This window comes from Schistocerca serialis, chromosome 7 (assembly GCF_023864345.2).
Source record: "Schistocerca serialis cubense isolate TAMUIC-IGC-003099 chromosome 7, iqSchSeri2.2, whole genome shotgun sequence".
NCBI classification, from domain to species: domain Eukaryota; kingdom Metazoa; phylum Arthropoda; class Insecta; order Orthoptera; family Acrididae; genus Schistocerca; species Schistocerca serialis.
The window spans coordinates 358472844-358496949 of NC_064644.1; the positions used below are offsets into that span (position 1 = coordinate 358472844).

Below are 24106 nucleotides of genomic sequence, written 5' to 3' on the forward strand. Positions count from 1 at the left end.
ATTTTGGATTTCCCACGTTCCTCGGTTATCCACGCAGTCATGGATTTACATCAAACCGCATAAACGGGAACTTGCTATAACATTTTCAGCATAACACATGAGGCCTGTCTATTTTAGAGCCATTTTGAAGCCAAACAATCTATTTGTATGGAAATTCACTATTCTATAAAAAAATGTATCACAGCAGAATCGTGCAGAAAAAAATAAGCGTCCTAATTATGTTCCTTAACAATGAAGTGGCTCTGGTGACTTCATAAGAAAAACCAAATCCCTCAACAAATAAAAAAAAGAAAGTTCCCGCTATGAGCCTGTTAACTGCGGCGTGTATTTGCAGCGAGCGAACAGCCAGCGCACATGTGGCCCCGTGCCGCCAAATGCGCGCATAGCATTTGCCCCTTATTGCAGCGCGAAAATAACACCGTACAAAACGTCAATCGCAGATGGACATGCTAGCCGACGTTGCGCATGCTAAATATTTCCACAGGGGCAACACACGCAGCCAACAATAAGCGTCAGGATTTATACGTAGCAACATGTAGTGGCAGCGCATTAATCCTGCAGCGTGAGGGAAAATAACCGTAATGCGATTATGGGCAGAACGCGCCGACAGGCGTGTCGGCGCCGCAGCAAAATGCACAGCTGACAGCCTGGTGTGTAATACAAAAAGAGAACCAGCTCTCGGGTTTACGTGGGCCATCCCAGTCCCGCCGAGGACGACCAATCACTACCCAACGTCATAAACAAAGTACACTGCACTATAAAGATACCATCAGCGTTTGAACGTAGCATTTATGTTCATAGCGATGCGCAGGAAAATTGCCTACTAACTGAATGATCACTCCAGGCGGTTGATGTAGCGGACAGAGCGCTCGTACTCTCCACTACATAGGCAATCACAACTGCCTGCGGCCATTTCATGAACGATGCACACAGCTTTTGTTTACGTAGATATCTATCTATTTCGCATTACAGCTTTTGAACGCCCCAATAAAACCTCTCTAGTTCTCAATGAGCCAGTTCTAACACGTAGGAGGTGGTAATATGAAGAAGCCATCTCGGGTTTTCTCTCTAACTGTTCGGCTAGAAGTGGCAGAGAAGAGTCACAAAGGTAACGATCGTAATGTTCAGACTGTAGGAAACAAGACGCAACAAGGTGCACGCTTGGATTGTGGGGAACGAGAAAGCCGACCAATTGTCAAAAAACGAAGCAAAGAATGCAGTACAGAAGTGATTCATTTCAGCTGTTGATCTAATGGCTGCAGCCAGTCACGGCCAACAGCGAATGGACCAAAGCGTGCGAGACCAAAGAACTGCCTAAGAGCACCAGGTCCAAACAGATTTATCCACACTGACTGAAGGCGCAACTATACCCTGTAAAGTGGGATGTGTACTGTTAACGCAAATACTGTAGACAAGAGGCAGCCTGTAAGGAAGTGACATGCTGACATTCAGCCGCGGCTATTACCGACAATAAGTCTATAGAATGCACGCCATACCAGCACCACACAGCGTGTGGTGGGGAGATCAAGAACGCCAACCACACAGACTTCGGCCTGCCCTAGATACAGAAGAGTATCAGAGTGGATACTTACGGAGTTGGCCTACATGAATCAAGAACGTTCCTCGAATGTATCACTACTCTTGACAACACTTCGTGTAAATCAGGATTAAATTGTAACCGTTCAATTTCTCTCTCTCTCTCTCTCTCTCTCTCTCTCTCTCTCTCTCTTTTCCCCTCCCTCTGCGTGTGCGCGTGCCTACTTCATTATGTGCTATCAACAGCGTCAATGAAATATGTGTTATAAAAACCTCAGAAATTGTCGGAAAGAATAATGCCTTCAAATAATAGTCGGCACTGTAAGTATGGACTGGCTGTACTGGTGTACTCAGAGTCCAATAAAAAAAAAGTAACCAATGTCGATCACATTCGCCTAGCTTAATGTGTAAACTTCCGATGTGTGTGAGCATGCTTTATCATGGAGACTGAGTCAGTCAGTATATGGCAACTTGTCTCACAAATTGTTTATTTCTTTATGCATATTTCACTTCACGTCACGACAGCAAAATGTTGCGCACGTGTCCCACATCAAGACCCGTTTGTGAACACCAAGAATTCCTCACGAAGGACCGAGATCGCGACTGGTATGAACTACTTTGGTTTCGGAAAGAATTTTCTCTCGTTGGGCCATTACTTCAAATCTGACTGGAAGTCTATGATTCACATTTCACTGACGGCAAAAATCTGACGCTGGAACATTTGATCTCTAGGTCGAATCTCAGTTTCAGGTAAGCTACTGAGGTCAGCCGTTACTGCTTCTGTTGAAATGTTATCACTAATCGCACAGATACGTTACCTTGCTCCAGTCAAGAATTACACCAACACGAGAATGGTAAGGTCAATGAGAAAATGTATTGTGATCCATTACTAACACATACCAAATGTCAGTGGATATCTGCCGGCCTTTTGCCAAGTGAAGCTCGTTTCTTAATGTATGAACTATGATCAACAGTTGTAATTCTTGCATTCGAAGTGAGCGTTGCTTAAGAACGTGTCATTTCACGAACGAAAGGAAAACCTTCGTTTTTTTTTTTTTCTTCTGAAACTTCATATCAGACAATATTCTCCAAGTTGTAATAAATTTAACAGCTTGGAATCAGTGCATAAAATCACAACAACAGTTGTGTGTCATTCAAAAGACAACATTCTTCTGGCTTTCTGGATAATGACTGCATCGTCTTAGCATGCGGCAGAATGAGATGTTTCCGAAGCTGAACTAAGTCATTAATGGAAAGACACTGCACAATAAGCCGGAAGCTATCAATACTCAGCACGACAGTGTACAACTACAGACTTTTTTCCAAAGAATAGGCAAATTTGGCCTGTTCCATGTCCCAACATCCACTGTGCATCCTGGATACGAGAATGGCGCCTTCCAACTTACAGCTGGAAGATCCAGTGAACAAGAATCTGATGACACACAATGTGAATGTCGTTGTGAAGAAGTGGATTAGACAGTGCGCAACCGACTTTTTATCAAGAGTATTCGAGAGATGGTTTCAGTGAAGACCGAATTATTATTATTATTATTATTATTTTTTTTTTTATTTTTATTTTTTTTTTGCAAGGTAGGACCTTGAATAGCAACACTGACCAGAGTAAGAGCCACTCGTATTACAGACACGATTCAAACGATATACATCAGCTAACAACCAAGTTTTTATATCGCTTCTGCTTTACAGTTAGATACATGTTCCACAGCTCGTTTGAACTATATGTTTGAGGTCGAAAAGATGTGGACAGTGTCAAGTTACAGGACATTTAAGTCAAACATCGTTGGTTTCAGTACACGGCTACGTGTTAGCCATTTTTAATTACCTAAGTGGCATACTGGCCTAAATTTAACATTATTAACATATTTTCATAACTACTAACGAAAATGTATTAAAAACTTTTTTCTTCAAGGTTACCCGTTTTTAATTAGAAATTCGTCCTTCCAATAAACGAATTTGTCAGAAGAATTTTCTTATAACTTGCTTTGCTACCTCTCATACATTTCATGCTATTGGGCAAATGATCAAAAACTCGTGCCGATGCATACTGATCTCCTTTCTGAACCACCAACAGATTTAATTGGCAATAAAGGCAATTTTTTTTATCTAGCGTCGTATGTATAGACTTTTGTATTCTTCTCAAATTGTGATTCATTATTTATGACTAATTTCACTAACGAATACATATAGTGTGAAGGTGCAGATAAAAATGTTTAATTCGTAGAAGACCTACTTTCTATTAACTGCGAGTGAACGTATCATTATTTTTCTTACTGCTTGTTGTTGTGCTGTCAGTACTTTCTTTCTGAGTGGTGAGCTACCCCAGAAAATCATTTGGTAAGGCATTATTGCGTGGAAACACGCAGAGTATGTTAGGAGGTTAATTCGTTCATTTCAAAGACTAGCAACTACAGTAAGAGCAAAAGTAGATGACAACTGTTTGAGCAGTAGAGAAACGCATTTCTTCCATTTGAAGTTTTCATCAGTGGGTACACTGAAAACTTTGCAAAATTCAACTGTTTGCTGATAGCTGTCAATGTGCTACACCATTTGCTGATGTGATTTCCAAAATTAAGGAGAATCCATTTTCAGGGAACCACTAAATAATTATTTGAAACACATCGTTAACAATTTCTTCCGCTGTTTTCTCTTTAATGGTATTTATTGTAACATTAGTATCATCAGCATGAAGTATCAATCCACTACTGTTCGTTAAGTGGAAGGTCGGTCTCTCACACCTAGAAGGAATACGTGTGAACCCGAAATTGAACCGTGTGGCACTCTTTGATTTCTCCCCAGTCTTTACATTTTTTTCCTTCAGACATTGTTTGACTTGTTCAGTACTAGCCTCTCGTGTATCACTATTACCTGCCGTCTCACTAATTCCACCAAACGTGGGAGGAATCTGATGCTGCATCAGATTCCGTATTATCTTCTATATCAGCTCACTCGTTCGAGCAAACACACAATCAGCGTACATTGTATGCACTTCCCAGAACTCGCAACCTTATACATCGCACCTGGGGTCACACCATCTTCCGCTTAATCTGGAGCAACGCGTTCTTTGGCTAGTCTGGAGGATTAAGCGGTGGAGGAGGTTGAGGTTGACGCGGAGGCAGGGCGGAAGGAGAGTTGGAGGGGGTGGAGGTGGGGGGAGTGGGGGAGAGGCTAATGAGTTGGCGCGCCCAACCTCGGCAGCGGCGGCGGCCGCACCAGTGCAAACATGCAACGGCCCGGCCTCAATTATGCGTGGGCACGACGTCGGCGGCGTGGTCCCTAGTTGGCGGATCCACAGTGCGCCTGCCTCAGGCTCTATGGCATCACCGCACCGTCCATTGCTATACTGAAGCCAAGGGACTACCGGTACGTCACCTAGTCTCCTGATAACCAGCAACGACGTTTGGCAACCTGTTTATCCATTCGGTCCATCCTTCACAAGGAGTCATTTTTTTCCAATACTCGTCTTCTCTCACACAAATACTAATCACTGTTAAGTCCGGTGATTTATTTTTTCAACTTAACACTTACTTCATCGGCGAAATAACCCACCACAAACACAGTGGACAAAGAACTAAGTTACACCGCGGATGCATCACCCTAACACTCCACCCCTGCCTTGATAATGACATTTCGCCGAAGGGGATACACAAATTTCTTCCGATGTGTAGTATCCAGATGAAGCCTCTCGTTGATGGTTAGATCCCGTAGAGGTAAGAAACTGCGAGATACGTCGACTTCTACGTTTGATCTACGGTTCCGAACAGATGCAGACACTTTGTGGTATTATGATTGGGTTATTTGGAGGGCCAGTGAAGGAGCATCAGGTTGCCCGTGAATGCGGCTGGCATCTTGGAGAAAGGGAGATGCTCAGCATACTCTTAAGGGGATGTCCATTAATTACGCGCGGGGTTTTCTTTACAAGCTGGAGCCACCTCCACCCTTTGTGAGCCTTCTCACGTGATGTTTGCCCCCAGGTGGGGTAAAAACAGTAAAAATGGAACCTTTTGTATTAAAAACTGATTACGCGCATCAATAAAGGCATATTTTATTTACAAAGCGTATTACACAGTGCTTTTAACAGGTGATTGAAAACACATTTTGAACATGTCAACCCTAAGGGGGACGCCCAGTAATTCCGTGAGAGGTTTTCTTCGAAATCTGGACTCCCTCCCTCTTCTCCCTTCCTGAGATTTGATGAGGTATGGTTGAACCCACCTAACCCTCGCGTTAGGTTTGCCCCATATTCAGGTAAAAATAAATAAAAATGAAGACCTTTTATTTGTTTTAAACATTTATTAAAATACTTTAATAGAAACACGTCTCATTTAGAAAGGGCATTACACAGTGCTTTTAACGCGTGATTAAAAACACTATTTTAAACATTTCAAACCCAAGTAGTATTCGGACGGACGGACGGACGGACGGACAGACACAAACAGACGGACATGAAATCTTAGAGAAGGCAGTATTAACCGTTCGAGGGATCCCTTAAAATTAACCTTTTATTGGTATTTTATATACATCAAATGTCATTGAACCTTTACTCACTTTGCAGATCAAAGACAAAATTGTTTGTACCTTCCTTTTAACCGGATAATTACGCTCGTTTTCAATCTTTTTATTTACATGATCACTAAGGGAATTGTCGTCTGTCAACTTCAGCTTAACTTCCTTCCACAAGCGATCAACTTCTTGCTCGCAAGTCGATTTGTCGACATGCCGCTTAACGTATGCACTGTAAAAGTTTTGGTACAGATTCAAGTTGAATACAACAACATCGGATTTCTGAGCGTTGTGCATCACGATTGATTCACTGACAGATAAGCACTAATTTCTACCGGCGCGGCAAAGAACTCCCCAAATGAAATCTAACACTTGTGTGGCACTTGCTTCAATTCAGGGAATCCCCTGCATGCACACGTGTAAGGCATTCGGTTCAATTCAGAGAGGCCATGAAAAGGGTGGGCACTTTAATACTGCATACACTTGTGATTAATTATACAAAGCAAAATGTTATCCGTTATAATAATGTGTTATCTGAATTACGAAGCTGACGGGAGATTTCATTGCCTCCCTCTCCCCTCCCTTAAATGAGATTTTGCCGGACCCCCACCCCCATTTTGAGCTCACTTAGGTAATGGACGTCCCCTAATGCTTATGTAGAAGATAAACCAACACCTGATCACCGAGGATGTCAAACATTCTCGTTCATATTCACGGTAAAATGAGCGACTGGGATCCAAGTCAATGCATGAAAAACGCCCTCAAAACAACACAGAACCAATCTATCCCGAACGTCAATTCCCATACTCGTGATTTAAATGCCTCACTGAACCGTTGGCGAACTATAAGCCTTCCGCCATTTAAAAAGAGGCAAAATCCGGTAAGTCGGATAACACTACCGTCCAGTTTCTGTCAAGTTTGTTCCATTAACGACGTGCAGTTCTGTGTCCCGCTGAGAGCAATGGCCTTTTGGGAGGTAACCTGCTCCAATTGTCCAATGCATGCAGTTCCCTTCGCAATGATAACTAGGAGGCTGGTTCAGACGAACCCCCATTAACTGACAGCACGAAACTACCCTTTACTTGTATGACACCTGTGCAGTAGCAGATGACAGAGTTGCCATGTGAACCTCTCGAAACCCGTCATATTCTAACCATATTTCGTAGCATTTGCTAAACGTATCTTTACTGTGCGAGTTTGCGGATCCATTATGATGTATGGCAGTTTTTTTTAATTGGTTTAGGATATTTTTCCATTAGATTTTTGAATATCCGATTCTTCGCCTATTTACTGAACGTATTAATTATCTTATGTGATTAGTCTTGTTTTCTATGCCAGCTGTCAGAAGATAAAATTATTCTTGCCAAATATGAAGTACTAAAATTTGTTATAAAAGATATATTTGAAATATTAACAAACAATTTATGTTCTACAAAATGGACTTGCCATTCAAATATTATTTTCTACTCAAAAGTTATCGCAGTTGAATTGTATCGATATTTGAGAAACTTCGTGAACTATTGAAACGTAATAACTTTGTTTTACTTTGTGATGTCTACATAGTTAGGATGAAGAGAGTCGGTATAAAATGTTTATTGTGGATACTGTAATACTCCTTTCTAAAAAAACTATATTCCGTCTACAAATTGGTGTGAACGTGTTCGCGACGAAAGAGTCGATGTTCACATCTGTTTTATCTGTATAATAAAAGAAGGGGGCAGACTTCAAAATATGTTTTCAAACTAGGTAGGAGAGGTCTGACGGTTCGCACTTTTCTTTCTGCTTTCAACCTCCAGAATATAAGCATCGTGGGCTGTAGTTGTGTTTTCACAGTATACTAACTTGTTTTGAGTTTTTTAAGTGCTGTTTTATTATTAATAATCCAGTCCACATGCTTGTTTCATTATTCATTGTATTATCAGTTTTATTTTTCAGCATTTCTAGCAGGGAAGATGGAATCACTGGAGTGATTTCATTATTATTTTGTAACGTCCGTTCTTACTTATTGTATGCGTGGAATCTGCATCATTCAGAAAAGAAGTCAGAGGTTTTTATTTTATTTTTTTTAAATCAATCATACACCATACAGCGACTAACATATCGCATATTGCAAATTGCATCTAGTGAAATTCAGTCGGCCCATATCCTCTATTCCGCCGCCCCCAATACCAATCTGGGATCACAGTCTTCGTTCTGTTAACGAAATTTTAAAATATTTGAGTTGGTGGAGATTGAAGTCAACTTACAACAGACATGTGGAGCCCAGACTGGAAACTGTCTCCACTACACCCATACAAAATGCATTTATAATGTTATGTCGTTATACATTAAGCGTTCGCACTCAAGCTGGTATCAGTTAACTACGTGTAATATATAAAAGATGGTGCTTTGCAGTGTTTCAATCAAGAATATTTCCAGTTTAGCACTTACATTATTTCTGAAATGAACATTACTTCTTTATTAACCTAATTGTGTGATGACTGGATTATGTCGAAAGATCGATTCCAGAAAGTTAGATTTTGTTCTGAATCATGACAAATCCTGGCCCCCTCTCACCGCGAACCCCGTTTTACTACAGGACGACGAACAATAACGTGTACTTCGACATCAAACGATGAAAGATGCGTAGAAATTTTTACCTTCTGATTTCTACAATAATTAGCATAAGCGGTGTGTGTCTACAATCCTTGTCCGATGAAATTAACTATAAACAATTCTGTGCCTACTGCTTTCGACAGAAACGTCGAAGAAATAATTTTAGTCAGTTAACTAACATGATGTTTAATTAGACTATGGGAATGGATTGTTTAGAAACAGTAATGTCTGTAGGGTTTCTATCATCAGACTGTCAGTCACAACACGAGATACTCCTCTCCGGCAACTGTCTGTCTGTATCTTCTTACGACTGCCGTTCTTAGGCAGTTTTTACCTGGCTGCGAGCGATGCAACAGTCCTAGTACAAACCCCGGTCAGTCCGAGTTGAAACACCAATAGATCGGGCAGCTTCATTCACTGGATGGTCACGAGCACGTTCAGACATGACAGCTCGTCTTTGTCACTCTGTCACGTCTCCACACCTTACTGCGCTAATTCCATACAAGCAAGCAAGATTATATGACTACAATTTTAATATTTCTCACATAAATACTAACAAGGAACCACTTGAGTGTGAGGTGGCAAATTCAGTCTTCAGTAAGACTATTTGAAAGAGTTGTGTTAACAACCTTGGCTTACGTAAGCAGTGGAGCGTCACGTGACTGCCTGGTACCACTTCAAAAATACTTTCATCGCTCCAATGCGCCCTTTTAGGCGGTGGCTGATGTTTAGTGCGGTGAGCTTGCTTACTACAGTTAAAATTCTTTACACGGCTCATAATGTGCCGTGTTGAGTTACAGTAGTCTCGAAGCCAGTCACGAAGACCACGGTACTTACGTAGTTGAGGGCGAGATCAGGGTGGTTGGTTTGGATCCCGTCATCGAGGATGGAAACGACGACCCCTTTGCCGGTGTAGCCCTTCTGCCACGCCGGAGCCACGTTCATATCGAAGCCGTCCTTAGCACCACCATTCTGCAACACATGCAATTAGACATTACCTGCTGGGCGAGTGTTTGTTTGATCAACAAAAAACTATTAATAATAAAATAACTGTACAGATCTTACTCTGCAGAGCCAAGAAACTCAGTTGAACACCTGAGCACAGTAATCCGTATTTTCCATCCCACTACTTACGGCTAATAATTTAACTGTGTTATTTTTGAGCGGATGGAAATATCATGTATACGTTTCGCAGTTTTATCGTTGATTTCCCAGGAAGAAATAGAATGTGTAAAGCTATTGCCTTACATCAGCTGCATTAGTTTTACATGTTATCGTCCATGCAGATCTGTGAATGGAATTACACGCTTAACTTTAATGTGTGATACTGCGGTTGTGCAAGTGAAAATGGGGTTTCTCACGTATTTTAGATGGTTGTATGATTGTAAAGCCCAAATGTTTTACAAGAAAGCGAGGACGATGTGCAATTCATTGGTTAGGAAAGACGTGCAATGACTGCAATTTTAATATTTCTCACAGAAGTACTAACAAGGAACCACTTGATTGTGAGGTGGTAAGTTCTGTCTTCGATAAGCTCATTTGAAAAAATGGTGTTAACAATTACGACACGAAAAATATTTGCCGCCAGTGATTCACCAAGCGCATCCGGAGAGTGACAGAGGAGTGTCCGGGAGGTGAAGAGGTCAACATTCTATGGGATGTATGTATTACACTTCACAAAATGAATATAGACATTAAAGAAATGTTCAAAACAAGCAAGTAACTTGTACAAAGGGTGTTTTACGAGACTTTCTTCAAGAAACTGCTAGTTGTGAGGATGCCACGAGTTACATTTTTTAGTTTTTAAAATATTCCATTGAAGATGCATAGAAGCGACTTCTCTGAAAGGTATACTTGTTCATTGAGAACTGTGTGTGGTGACTGGAGCTGTGGATGTAGATTTCGAGCTCTTCACGAACATTCATAATCTTTCCGTTGGTGACAGTGTTTGGTACCTGCGGGTTATCTTTAATGGCTGTGGCTGTGAGCTCATGTTCTTTCAAATTTATTGCGTAAGCGGATTTATCAAAATCATTTAGCCGGAAGACGGGCTGTATTCAATGTGAGTAAGTACTACAATATTTTAAACACGTGTCTTTTAGCCACTACCAAATGTTTGATATGTCTCTGTTTAGTCACCTCACCCCCACCCAGCACCTTGCCGTTGGTGGGGAGCCTTTTGTGCCTCAGCAATACAGACGGCCACCGTATGTGCAGCCACATCGGAGGGGTGGCCAGACAAACGTCTGTCTCCTGAAGAGGGGCAGCAGCCTTTTCAGTAGTTGCAGGGGCAACAGTCTAGATGACTTACTGATCTTGCTTTGTAACATTAACCAAAATTGACTTGCTGTGCTGGTACTGCGAACGGCGAAAAGCGAGGGGAAACTACAGCCTTAATTTTTCCCGAGGGCATGCAGCTTTACTGTATGGTTAAATGATGTGGCGTCCTCTTGGGTAAAATATTCCGGAGGTAAAATAGTCCCCCATTCGCATCTCCTGTCCGCGGCCGGCCGAAGTGGCCGTGCGGTTAAAGGCGCTGCAGTCTGGAACCGCAAGACCGCTACGGTCGCAGGTTCGAATCCTGCCTCGGGCAAGGATGTTTGTGATGTCCTTAGGTTAGTTACGTTTAACTAGTTCTAAGTTCTAGGGGACTAATGACCTCAGCAGTTGAGTCCCATAGTGCTCAGAGCCATTTTTTTCCATCTCCTGTCCGCAACTCGTGGTCTCGCGGTCGCGTTCTCGCTTCCCGAGAGCAAGGGGTCCCGGATTTTCACCTGCCTCGAGATGACTGGGTGTTTGTGTTGTCCTCACCATTTCATCATCATTCATGAAAGTGGCGAGTTTGGACTGTGCAAAGGTTGCGAATTTGTACGGGCGCTGATAACGGCGCAGTTGAGCGCCCCCACAAACCACACACCACCACAGTCACCGTCACCATCTCCGGGCGGCGACTACTCAGCAGGACATCGTTATCAGAAGGGAGAAAACTGGCGTTCTACCGATCGCAGCGTGGAATGTCATATCGCTTAATCGTTGAGGATATGTTAAAATTAGATACCCTGGAAATTATTGAAGCTTGGTGGCAGGAGGAACAAGACTTCTGGTCAGATGAGTACAGGGTTATAAATACAAAGTGAAGTAAGGGTAATGCAAGAGTAGGTTTTAATAATGAATAAAAAATATAGGAGCGCGGGTAAGCTACTGCTAACAGCATAGTGAACTTATTATCGTATGACAATAGACACGAACCCCAAGCCCACCACAGCAGAACAAGTTTATATGCCAACTCGTTCCGCAGATGAAGAGATTGACGAAATGTATGATGAGATAAAGGAAATTATTCAGATTGTTAAGGGAGACGAAAATTTAATAGTCGTGGGGTACTCAAACTCGATAGCAGGAAAAGGAAGAGAAGGGTAAGTAGTACATGAACATGGACTGGGGAAGGAATGAAAGAGGAAACCGCCTGGTAGAATTTTGCACGAAACATAACTTAATCATTGCTATTACTTGGTTTAAGGATCTTTAAAGACGGTTGTAAACGTGGAAGAGGCCTGGAGACAATGGAAGGTTTCAGACAGATCATATAATTGTAAAGACAGAAATTTAGGAAACAGGTTTTAAATTGTACATGTGGACTCTGACCACAATTTATTGCTTTTTAACTGCAGATTAGAACTCAAGAAACTGCAAAAAGGTAGGAATTTTAGCAGATGGGACCTGGATAAACTGGAAGAAGCAGAGGTTGTAGAGTGTTTCAGAGAGAGCATTAGGCAACGATTGACGAAAACAGGGGAAAGAAATTCAGTAGTAGAAGAAGAATGAGTAGCTTTGAGAGGTGATGTAGTGAAGGCAGCAGAGGATCTAGTAGTTAAAAAGACGAGGCCTAGTAGAAATTCTTCGGTAAGAGAAGAGATCTTGGATTTAACTGATGAAAGGAGAAAATACATAAATGTAGTAAATGAAGTAAATGAAGCAGGCGAAAAGGACTACAAATGAGAGCGACAGGAAGCGCAAAATAGCTAAGCAAGGATTCCTAGCGGACAAATGTAAAGATGGAGGGGCATGTATCACTAGGGTAACATAGATACTGCCTACAGGAAAATTAAAGAGGCATTTGGAGAGAAGAGAACCATGTGTATGAATATCAAGAGCTCAGATGGAAAACCATTCCTAAGCCAACAAGGTAAAGCAGAAAGGTGGAAGGAGTACTTAGAGGGCCTATACAAGGGCGATGTGCTTTACGGCATTATTATGGAAATGGAAGAGAACGTAGATGAAGGTGAAATGGGAGATATGATACTGCGTGAAGAATTTGACAGAGCACTGAAAGACCTAAGGCGAAACAAGGCCCCAGGAGTAGACAACATTCCATTCTGATAGACTTGGGAGAGTCAGCCAAGACAAAACTCTTCCATTTGGTGAGCAAGATGTATGAGACAGGCGAAATAGCCTCTAACTTCAAGAAGAATGTAGTAATGCCAGTGCCAAAGAACAGGTGTTGACAGGCGTGAAAATAACCTAACTATCAATGGAAGAAGTCACGGCTGCAAAATACCAACACGAATTCTTTACAGACGAATGGAAAGATCAGTTTGGATTCCGTAGAAATGTTGGAACACGCGAGGCAATACTGACCCCACGACTTACGTTAGAAGATCGGTCAAGGAAAGGCAAACCTACGTTTCTAGCATTTGTAGACTTAGAGAAAGCTTTTGACAATGTTAAGTGGAATACTCCCTTACCAATTCTGAAGGTGGCAGGGGGTAAACTACAGGGAGCGAAAGGCTACTTACAATTTGTACAGAAACCAGTTGGCAGTTACAAGAGCCGAGGGGCATAAAAGGGAAGCAGTTGTTGGGAAGGGAGTTAGAGTTGTAGCCTACCCCGATGTTATTCAATCTGTATATTGAGCAAGCAGTAAAAAAAACAAAAGAAAAGTTCGGAGTAGGTACTAAAATCCAAGGTGAAGAAATAAAAACTTTGAGGTTTGCCGATGACATTTTAATTCTGTCAGACACAGCAAAGGAGCTGGCAGAGCAGTTGAACGGAATAGACAGTGTCTTGAAAGGATAAGAGACGATCAAGAATAAAAGCAAAAAGAGGATGATGGAATGTAGTCGAATTACGTCAGGTGATGCTGCGGGAATTCGATTAAGAAATGAGACACACAAAGTAGTGTGTCTGTGTTGCTGTTTGGGGAGCAAAAAAACTGATGATGGTCGAAGTAGAGAAGATACAAAACGTAGACTGGCTACGGCAAGGAAAACGTTACTGAAGAAGATAAAAAATTTAACATCGAGTATAGATTTAAGTATCAGGAAGTCCTTTCTGGACGTATTTGTATGGAGTGTAGCCATGTATGGCAGTGAAACATGACGATAAATAATTTAGACAAGAATGGAATGGAAGCTTTCGTAATGTGGTGCTGTAGAAGGACGCTGAAGATCAGATGGGTAGGTCACGTAACTAATGAGGAGGTACTGAATAGAATTGGGGAGAAAAGAAGTTTGTGGCACAACCTGACTAGAAGAAGGCAAAGGTTGGCAGGACACGTTGTGAGGCATCAAGGGATTACCAATTTGGTATTGGATGGAAGCGTGGACGGTAAAAATCTTAGAGGGAGACCACCAAGAGATGAATACAGTAAGCAGAATCAGAAAGATGTCGGTTGCAGTAGTTACTCGGAAACGAAAAAGCTTGCACTGGATAGAGTAGTATGGAGAACTGCATCAAACCAGTAATGACTGAAGACCACAACAAGTCGTCATTACATTTTTTTTTATTGAAACAGTGATCTCAAGCACTGAATATGGTAACATGTCCATGAATCTAAACCACATGAAATGGGCACAAGCCCGAAACCGATCATATGTTAGATGAACTCACGTACTGTGACGTATAGTTGTTACTATTCTACATCCTATGAAGGTGGTCACGAAGTTCAACTGCTTCCATTACGGATAGAATACTTTTAATGTGATATCTTTCGATGTTAAAGAATCTGTCACCGATCGTATTTTATCAAGCCGACGTGTCATTGTTTCAGAAGAACGAAAAGAATAAGTCCTGCACAACACCTAAGACGTACTGGAAATGATTAATAGAAACTGGAATGAGGTTCATCTTAAGGAAGATGTAAGATTTTTTACGAAGGAATTTTCGTATGATGTGTGGTCATTTATATTAGGCCTATCACAAAGAATCTTCAAAGAACATCAAATATGGAGAAACTATCATTAATAGTTCTGGAGAAAATCTTGTCGAATTTTGTAACCAATATAAATTGAAAATTCTTAACACACACTATTCACGTAAATATATCCACAGATATACGTGGGAGAGACCATCATTACAGCAGAAGTCAATAACTGATTACATCATTACCAAGCAACGGCAAAAAATGGTAGTTCAAGACTGCAGAGTCATGCGGGGAGCCAATTGTGGGTCTGATCACTACTCAGTGTTAGTAAAGTTGACATATCCATTTAGGAGAAAATCATTAACTGGACAAGTGGCTGACCACAGCTATCATGAGAAATTAGAGCAGGCAAGGTATAAGCTCTTTCCCCTGAAAAAGTTCAGCATCAAGGATTTATTTCAACGTAAATTACAAAATAAACTGAAAGCGATTCCAGAAGATTACAATGTTGAAGTAGAATATGAAAATATTAAAAACAGCAATTAGAAAAACTGCTCTAGAGGTACTAGGGACAGAGAGTACGAGTCTAGGTAAACGGGATCCTCCATGCATGTCTGATAACCTGAAGACGTTGATTAGGGAAAAGAAAAATCTCTACAAATAATTGTAATCAACTAAATCCCTACATGACACGCAAAACTACCAGATAACAAATTACGAATTAAGAAACACAATTAAATTAGAAAAGAACAAGATGTGGGAACAAATGAATTAAAACTGAGGGTCTAATAGGTGGATCAGAAACAACAGAAATGTGGAGGACAATTACCAGTATGAAGGAAACACAAGTGAACAAAGCAGTAGACAACCTAATTGCCTTAAAGAAATGGAATAAGCATTATACACACCTTTTAACTGAAGATAAGGCCATATTACAGGCAAGGGAATGATGAGAAGACGGAAGTAACTGATCGAAATATGGACGTAACAATAGAGGAAGCAAATTGTGCATGAATTAAAATGAAGAATGGCCGATCACCTGGTCCAGGAAACATTCCTGTTGAATTATTGAAAGCTGGAGGAAGATATCTGAAGAAACGAATAACCTGCCTGATGAACAACTGTTGTAAAAGTATTGAAATTCCCTCAGAATGGAAAAAGTCATATATGGTTTCTATCTTCAAGAAAGGGAATAGAAGAGAAACAAACTGCTATAGAGGCATTAGTGCCAACTGCACAATGAGCCGCTTCTTCAGCAAGATAATGTTTGAAAAAATTAGACAAAATATTGGCCACCATATTGGGGAAGACCAGACGGAGTTTAGGCAGAACAGATCACGTACAGATAACCCATTTATTTTACAACAACTAATGAGGAAATCTATAGCAGTAGGGAAGGAACTGCACACTGTAGATTTAGCAGAAGCTTACGTTATAGTCCCTAGATCTAAGCTGTCGGAAGCTATGACAGATATAGGTATGGATGATCACCTTTTACAGATTATTATCGAAATGTACAGAGATAATGTGGTACAGATGAAACGAAGTTCAAAGTTATCAAAACCTATTAATGTCAGTAAAGGTTTGCGACAAAGCTACAGTATGTCACCCACCTTGTTCAATTTATATGTAGAATTGGCTCTCCGAAATTGGAAGAGCAGCTGCAGTGGAACGGGAATCACTGTCAACGATGGACAGATATTTTCATTAAGTTTTGCTGACGTTCAAGGTATTATAGCACAAGATGATTATGAGCTTGAGTTCATGATAATGTATCGGCAATACAACAGATGGGGACTACAGATGAGTCTAACAGGAACAGAGTATCTGGTGGTGGATAGAGATGCTAAATTTGAAGTACACATCAATGACAAGGCGGTTATGAGACACGTAGAGAAATTTAAATATCTCGGTGCACATATTCATAAAAATGGATTGGGCCAAACATAAGTAAAATATAGACTACAGCAAAGCAGGGCAGTGTTAGGGTGTACGAATACTTTTTGGTGGTAAAGAATATTTCCAACAGCAATAAGAAAAGAATAGGTAAGGTAATGGTTGGATCAGAACTATGGCTCTTAAATGCGGACCTCAAAAACGACTAATAGCTGTGGAAATTGATTATCTGCGTAGGAGTGCCAGGATTTCAAGAATCGACTCAGTGCCCCACTGCAGACTCCTAACTAAAGTACGAGCATACGGGATTGGTTCCCAAATATGGGAGTTGCTCGAAAACTTCTCAAGTAACAGAACCCAGTGCGTTGTCCTCGATGGTGAGTGTTAATCGGAGGTGAGGGTGTCATTGGAGTGCCCCAGGGAAGTTTGGTAGGTCATCTGTTGTTTCCTATCTACATAAATGATCTTTTGGATAGGGTGGATAGCAATGTGCGGCTGTTTCCTGATGATGCTGTGGTGTACGGGAAGGTATCGTCGTTGAGTGACTGTAGGAGGATACAAGATGACTTGGACAGGATTTGTGATTGGTGTACAGAATGGCAGCTAACTCTAAATATAGATAAATGTAAATTAATGCAGATGAATAGGAACAGGAATCCTGTAATGTTTGAATACTCCATTAGTAATGTAGCGCTTGACACAGTCACGTCGATTAAATATTTGGGCGTAACATTGCAGAGCGATATGAAGTAGGACAAGCATGTAATGGCAGTTGTGGGGAAGGCGGATAGTCTTCTTCGGTTCATTGGTAGAATTTTAGGAAGATGTGGTTCATCTGCAATGGAGACCGCTTATAAAACACTAATACGACCTATTCTTGAGTACTGCTCGAGCGTTTGGGATCCCCATCAGGTCTGATTGAGGGAGGACATAGAAGCATTTCAGAGGCGGGCTGCTAGATTTGTTACTGGTAGGTTTGATCATCACGCGAGTGTTACGGAAATGCTTCAGGAACTCGGGCGGGAGTCTCTGGAGGAAAGGAGGCGTTCTTTTCGTGAATCGCTACTGAGGAAATTTAGAGAACCAGCATTTGAGGCTGACTGCAGTACAATTTTACTGCCGCCAACTTATATTTCACGGAAAGACCACAAACGTAAGAGAGATTAGGGCTCGTACAGAGACATATAGGCAGTCATTTTTCCCTCGTTCTGTTTGGGAGTGGAACAGGGAGAGAAGATGCTAGTTGTGGTACGAGGTTCCCTCCTCCACGCACCGTATGGTGGATTGCGGAGTATGTATGTAGATGAAATAAGAGACAGAATGAAGGCAAATGATACAGTGACAGATAGAATGGAAAGAAAATCATTAAAATTGTGCGAACGTGATGAGAATGCCAGATCATCTGTGGCCAAAGAAGGTTTATGAATGGAAACCACCCGTCAGACGTAAGCGCGGAAGACCACGACGTTCTTGGAAAGACCACATGAATGGAGTAATGGAACATCGCAGCATCGACTAGGAAGATGCACTTGACAAACAGGCTTAGCGGAGGATAACAGGAATACAACAAGATGATATTGATTAATCCTGTAATAATAATAAAATTTTGTTACATCTGAAGGAATACAACGTTTCATCGTCTTCTGAACACTCTGGCCTGCCTCTTTGGGTTATGAACTAAGAAGTATTCAGTTATTCAGATTCTATTAAAGGAGAGGATACGCAACTGGTGGAGGATAGTATCAAGACTAATAACTAGACGGGACATGTCGAGAAACAAAATCGTATCAAACGGATTGAAAATAGAGAAATTTAAAAAAAAAATGAACTCAACGGAATGGGATACGACACACTCCTAGAATTAGTGGGGGGGGGGGGGGGGAAACGAGAGATGGGCGGGGAGGGAGGAAAGAAGTGAACGAGATAGAGGGGTAGTGGGACGAATGCAGGGAGATGGAGAGGGTGGGAGGGAGGGAGGGAGGGAGGGGAGAGAGAGAGAGAGAGAGAGAGAGAGAGAGAGAGAGAGAGAGAGAGAGAGAGAGAGCGCGTCCATCATCGGCGCAGCTTGCCTACTGCTGGTGTCCTGCACCGTTTAGAGCAGCTGAAGCAGCGAGAAACGAATAGCGGACGCCGTGTCCGGACGGCCATCATCCAGAGGCGCTTAAACCTAACGGAGGGGAAGCGACGGCAGCAAATCAAACGGTGGGCCGAAAGGCGTAAAGCAGCGACGGGCAACCAGCAATAGCGGTCGTCTGGTGACGAACGGCCCGGCAGAGCGGGAAACGGCCCAGCAGAGCGTCGCGACGCACCCTTCCTTTTATTTTCTCGGCGGACGACAGCGCCGGCGATACGGCCCAGATATAAAGATAGCGGCATGGCCGCGTTCACGGCTTTTGGAGGGCGCTCGTTATCATCGCGCCACGTCCGGAAGTAAGTCTGCGGACTCTTCACACGGTCGCCAACCGATGAAAGCATTTTTCCGCGAACGACGGTGGCATTATAGTACGACCGCAAAATAAATGTCGCGCAAAGCCGTCACGCTCCTTTCTGTTGGCTACTATCTCGTGCGCTGTCCTCACCAGCAATCTATGTTACTTTCTCTGCGCCAGGGAGATGGCAGCAAATAAACCTTTTAACACGTAAGTGTGGCTGGACTGGTGTTTATCATCCGCTCTAAGCAATCTCACGACGAGATGGCAGACGATTTAAGTCCAATGGCCTTAGTCAATACTGCAGCTTTCTCGTCGCAGCCAACCTTGTGAGCTTTCGGTAGCTTACTAGAGTTCAATGCGTCTATACACGTTAAGTAATCACGAACTGAATCATATTATTACGTTGCTACCCATTGAAATTTCAACACCAATGTCGATAGCAAATAACAAAACTTCGCTGCGCGGGGTAGCCGCGCGGTCGCGAGCGCCTTCTCACGGTTCGTGCAGTATGTGTGTGTGTGTGTTCTCCTTACCATCAGTTAGTTTAAGTTAGATTAAGTAGTGTGTAAGCCTAGGGACCCATGACCTCAGCAGTTTGGTCCCATCGGAGCATACCACAAATTAAAACAAGAAACAACAACTTACTGTTTATGTGTATTCCAGTTGATCAGATTTGTAGGTGATTTGGGGGTATACAGAGTAAGAAATTCAGTTCATTTCTCACAGCAACAATGATTGCAGTTGAACATCAAGACCTAATAAGTTTGGATGACAGATGCAGGTATGTCACTCCACACTGGTTCAATTCTGACAGAGAGGATAAATCCTAGACGCTGGAAAGTGGTTGGTGTCAGTCTTTCGGCAACCTGCGACCACATTTTTAATTTGGCGAGATGTGTAGAAAACGTGCTGGCCACGGCAACAGCTCAATACGCTATATATGAAAGAGGATCAGGACAAAATGTTGACATACTGTCTTGAGTCATCTAGTCGAAAGGTAACATCACATAGCCCTCTAAGACAGGCCATATGTCACCGGCCATAGAAGTCAGTAATGTGACGCAGCCTTTCGAAATAAACTATGAGAACCAGAGGTGACCTTGTTGCGGGCCGAACGATAGCCCGTACCATCATGTCAGTTGATGGACCAGTAGGGCAGTACGTCGACTCCAATCAGGCAAAGTTTTTTTCTCAGACGCTCCGCACAGGGGACCTTCAGCGCGATGCTTAACTAGGATTCATATGAAAAGACGACGTTTTGCCACTTCTGAGTCCAGTGTGGGCTTTGAGCTCACAATCGGCGCGATCCTCTGCTGCTTCGTCAGGGCATGCAGCAAAAACCGTGCTGACGGTCAGTGGCGCTCTAGACGTCGTCGTACTATCCATACAGGTAGTTACATTGTTGCAAACAAACCTACTTCGCAAATGAAGTTACGTGACGCTGCTGTACGGTCCTGCACATTGTCCTCTCGGGCGCTAGTCTAGTGCGGCCGTTGAAGGTTCTGCATGGCGTTCAGTATGGCCCTCCTGAATCCATTAATTCTATATTCGTATGACAGTCCTGTGATTCCTACTAAGGCAACAACGCGGAATGCTAAATTGCGTCTCGTCTCTCTAACTTACTCGACACAGAAGACGATGTTGTTACAGACAACATTCTAATGCAGTTTCTGAATGAGAAACTCGCTGCATAACCTTTATTTACAGAATGTAAATGACTTTACTCCTACCTACTTTGAGTGCTTGTCATTCGCTTATCCAAATATGACGAATATAGTACTTCATCACAGTTTGACGTTCGTTGCACACTGCCTTCATGGCGTTCCAATTTCAACTGACAGCAGTTTAGTTACAAATGGAATGAAATGGATGTTCCCTGTGTATTATCGTAATCACGGGGTGCAGTTAACATGGTAATAGAATGGCTACAATACTGTTAGCTTATTAGTACGATGTATTGAAACCTAAGGTCGGTAGAGGCCAGAAAAAATGTGATTATCGGCCTGAAATCGTACATCAGCTTAAGACTTCTATCGAAACGACTACGCCCGTAAGCCATTGCAACTACAAGCTTCTTAGCAACAATTAATACAAATGCATCATTTCGGCCAGTTGCTTGATGTTTTATGAGTGCGACATGGGTACTGTCATTTGTTTCGTCCTTCGCTATAAACTCTCTGCTGTCGGTATAGACACAGTAGTTGTGCTGTGTCGACATACTTTGTTTCGAACCTTGCAGGTAAGTACAGTTCCATTCTCATTAATATACGCTACAGCGATCGCTATGTTCTAATCATGTTATCAAATTTCTGAGACTGCTTGCTTGTAAGTTTTTCAAATATTTGAACTGCAACGGTATCATCAGTTTACAGCACTAACTGGGTGCTGGGCGTTCTTTGGTAGTAATATTTATAGTGAATAGTGCACTGCCGGCCGTTGTGGCCGTGCGGTTCTAGGCGCTTCAGTCCGGAACCGCGCTGCTGCTACAGTCGCAGGTTCGAATCCCGCCTCGGGCATGGATGTATGTGATGTCTTTAGGTTAGTTAGGTGTAAGTAGTTCTAAGTCTAGGGGACTGATGACCTCAGCTGTTAAGTCCCATAGTGCTCAGAGCAGTTTGAACCATTTGAACAGGAATATAATGAACGCTTTGGAGAAGTGGAGCTGCGGAGAACGCTGTAGATTAGATGGACAGATAAGGTAAGTACACGGTCCAGTCACATGAATGTAAACACCGCCGTGTTCGACGTCAATGTGCAATAACCACTCACAGACGGAAAGTGCCAAACACTAACAGTGGAAAGTACACTGGTGTCCAAAACTAAAGCAACAAACGGAAATTTTGCAAGGTTGCCTGTATTTTGCCAGAAAGCAATATGAACCGGTGATACGAAAATAGAAACGGTGTAATGAATACGGATCGTAAACAATTGTAACATGCATAACGGTAGACAAAAGTGTTCTTCGTTTCCTGCAACTTAACAGATTTGCAAACACATTCTGAGAACAGGTTAATGTGCTCAGTATGGGGTGTCACCACCTCTGACTGCAAGACAGGCCTAACAACGGTGGGACAAGCTGTGAATGGCGTTATCCGTCCCATCTTGAGGCAATAACGCCTATTTTTCCCGCACAGCTGCTTGCAGTCTTTAAGAGTGTTTGGTGGGTGCTGACGTGATGCAGCCGTACCCCTAGTGCATCCCAGATATGATCTATAGGATTCAAATCGGGAGGGCAAGCAGGCCACGCTATGCGTGCAGTATCTTCCGTTTCCAAGAAAACATCAGCCACCTGCGCACTATGAGATCGAACATTATCGTCCAGCAATACAATGTCTGGGCCCACAGCTCCTAGGAGAACCGCCAATGAGATTCCAAGATCTCGTTATGATACCTGACAGCACTTAAGACTTGCCGATTCACCCGTACAATTTCATGAAGAGGGGTTCAAGTGGTAATCATAATCCCTACCCACACCATTAGGTACCCTCCTCAATATCGGTCTCTTTGGGTCCCGAAATCGTGTTCCAGGTTTCTTACAGATGCCAATCCATCGAGAATACCTCTGCAGACGAATGTGCGTCTTATCTGTCAGAACAACATTGACCCACTGTTCCACCGTCCAGGTGGCATGTTGAGGACTCCACTCTAGCTGTTCCCTTCTGTGAAGAAGGGTCAGACGTACACGTACAGAATCTCTCCGACAATAAAGGCCACTCTGCCGAAGCAGTGTGTACACCGTCTGCGTCGGTACAACACGTCCAGTAGATGCTTCGACCACACATGCCAGTTGCCGTGCAGTAGTAAGGCGGTAATTCATGCCCGTACAGCACAATAACGTTCCTCTCTTCTAAAGTCACACGTGGTTGGCCCTACCCTGGTCTTCGGGAAACAGTTTAGGTCTCTACAATCTGTCACCATATCCGAGAAACAAGAGAATGATTCACATTAAGCCATCGGGCAAAATCAGTTTGCGACAGTCTTGGTTCCTTTCTTTCTATGGCTCTTCACCGCAAAGAATCTAGTAGGCATCTTCTCTGTGATATTCTGCACTGTGACTCTACACAGCGACTGTGGATGTGAGCCTACCCGGCAAACACTACCTCATTTGGTATGTGCCCTGTCGTCATGGTTTGCTTGATTGTCCGTTGACCGGGCTGGCATCTTCCATGTAGAACACGATTGTGCGGACATCTGGTGACAGTTTGTATGATTATATCTTGAGTTAAACATGGGATAGAAAATAGCAGTTTGTTGCTTTAATTTTGGACACCAGTGTACATGAAGTGTGTCGGGAGGACACGGTAAATAGTGCAGTCGTTGTCGTAACGGAGCCATTTATCTCACGTCCGAAAGGGCATCATTGGGCTTCGGGCCAAGGGTAGAAACATTTCAGAGACGGCAAAATGGCGTTATCCAAAACCGGCTCCTAGGCAACTGTGGCGTACCACGGGCCATAGATGACAGGGGTGAACGACGGCTGTGGAAATATCTACGGGCGAATAGATGTAGAACTGTTGAGCAACTGACCATTCAGATCAACCAATGGCGTTAGGAACCTCGTTTCCTCAACTACCGTTCAGCGAACGTTGCCATGTATGGGAATCAGAGGCAGGCGCCTGGTCCATGCACCCATGGAAGGCTGGAATTTGCACACCAATACCACTGAGTGGCTATAGGCGACCTCTTCAGATCAATCACATGTTTTGCTCCATCGGACACATGGCTGTTGTCGTGTACACCCGGAAACAGCTGAAAGCAAACACCCTGGAACAATCGCGCAGGAAGTTCCTGGATAGCATTCCGTGGGTGATCTAGTCAATATGGGAGGCACAATAGATGGATATTTCTGTTAATCCATCCTTAGGTGCCATGTCCACCCGTACACCCAGTTTGTTTTTCCTTGGCGCGGTGGCAACTACCAGTAAGACAATGCACGGTGACACACAGCTCGCTTTGTCTGTGGCACCACCTCGACTGTGCTGTTCGC

The 24106-nt window shown here is 42.8% G+C and overlaps 1 protein-coding gene across 1 annotated transcript in view; it reads right to left on the reverse strand.

The window, feature by feature from the left end:
• LOC126412755 (furin-like protease 2) overlaps positions 1-24106 on the reverse strand; it is a 460996-nt gene that overhangs the window by 229006 nt on the left and 207884 nt on the right. The window contains exon 3 of the mRNA XM_050082503.1: positions 9487-9621. Coding sequence (XP_049938460.1) covers positions 9487-9594 — 108 coding nt within the window. The 5' untranslated portion in view covers positions 9595-9621. The remainder of the gene's footprint in view (positions 1-9486; positions 9622-24106) is intronic.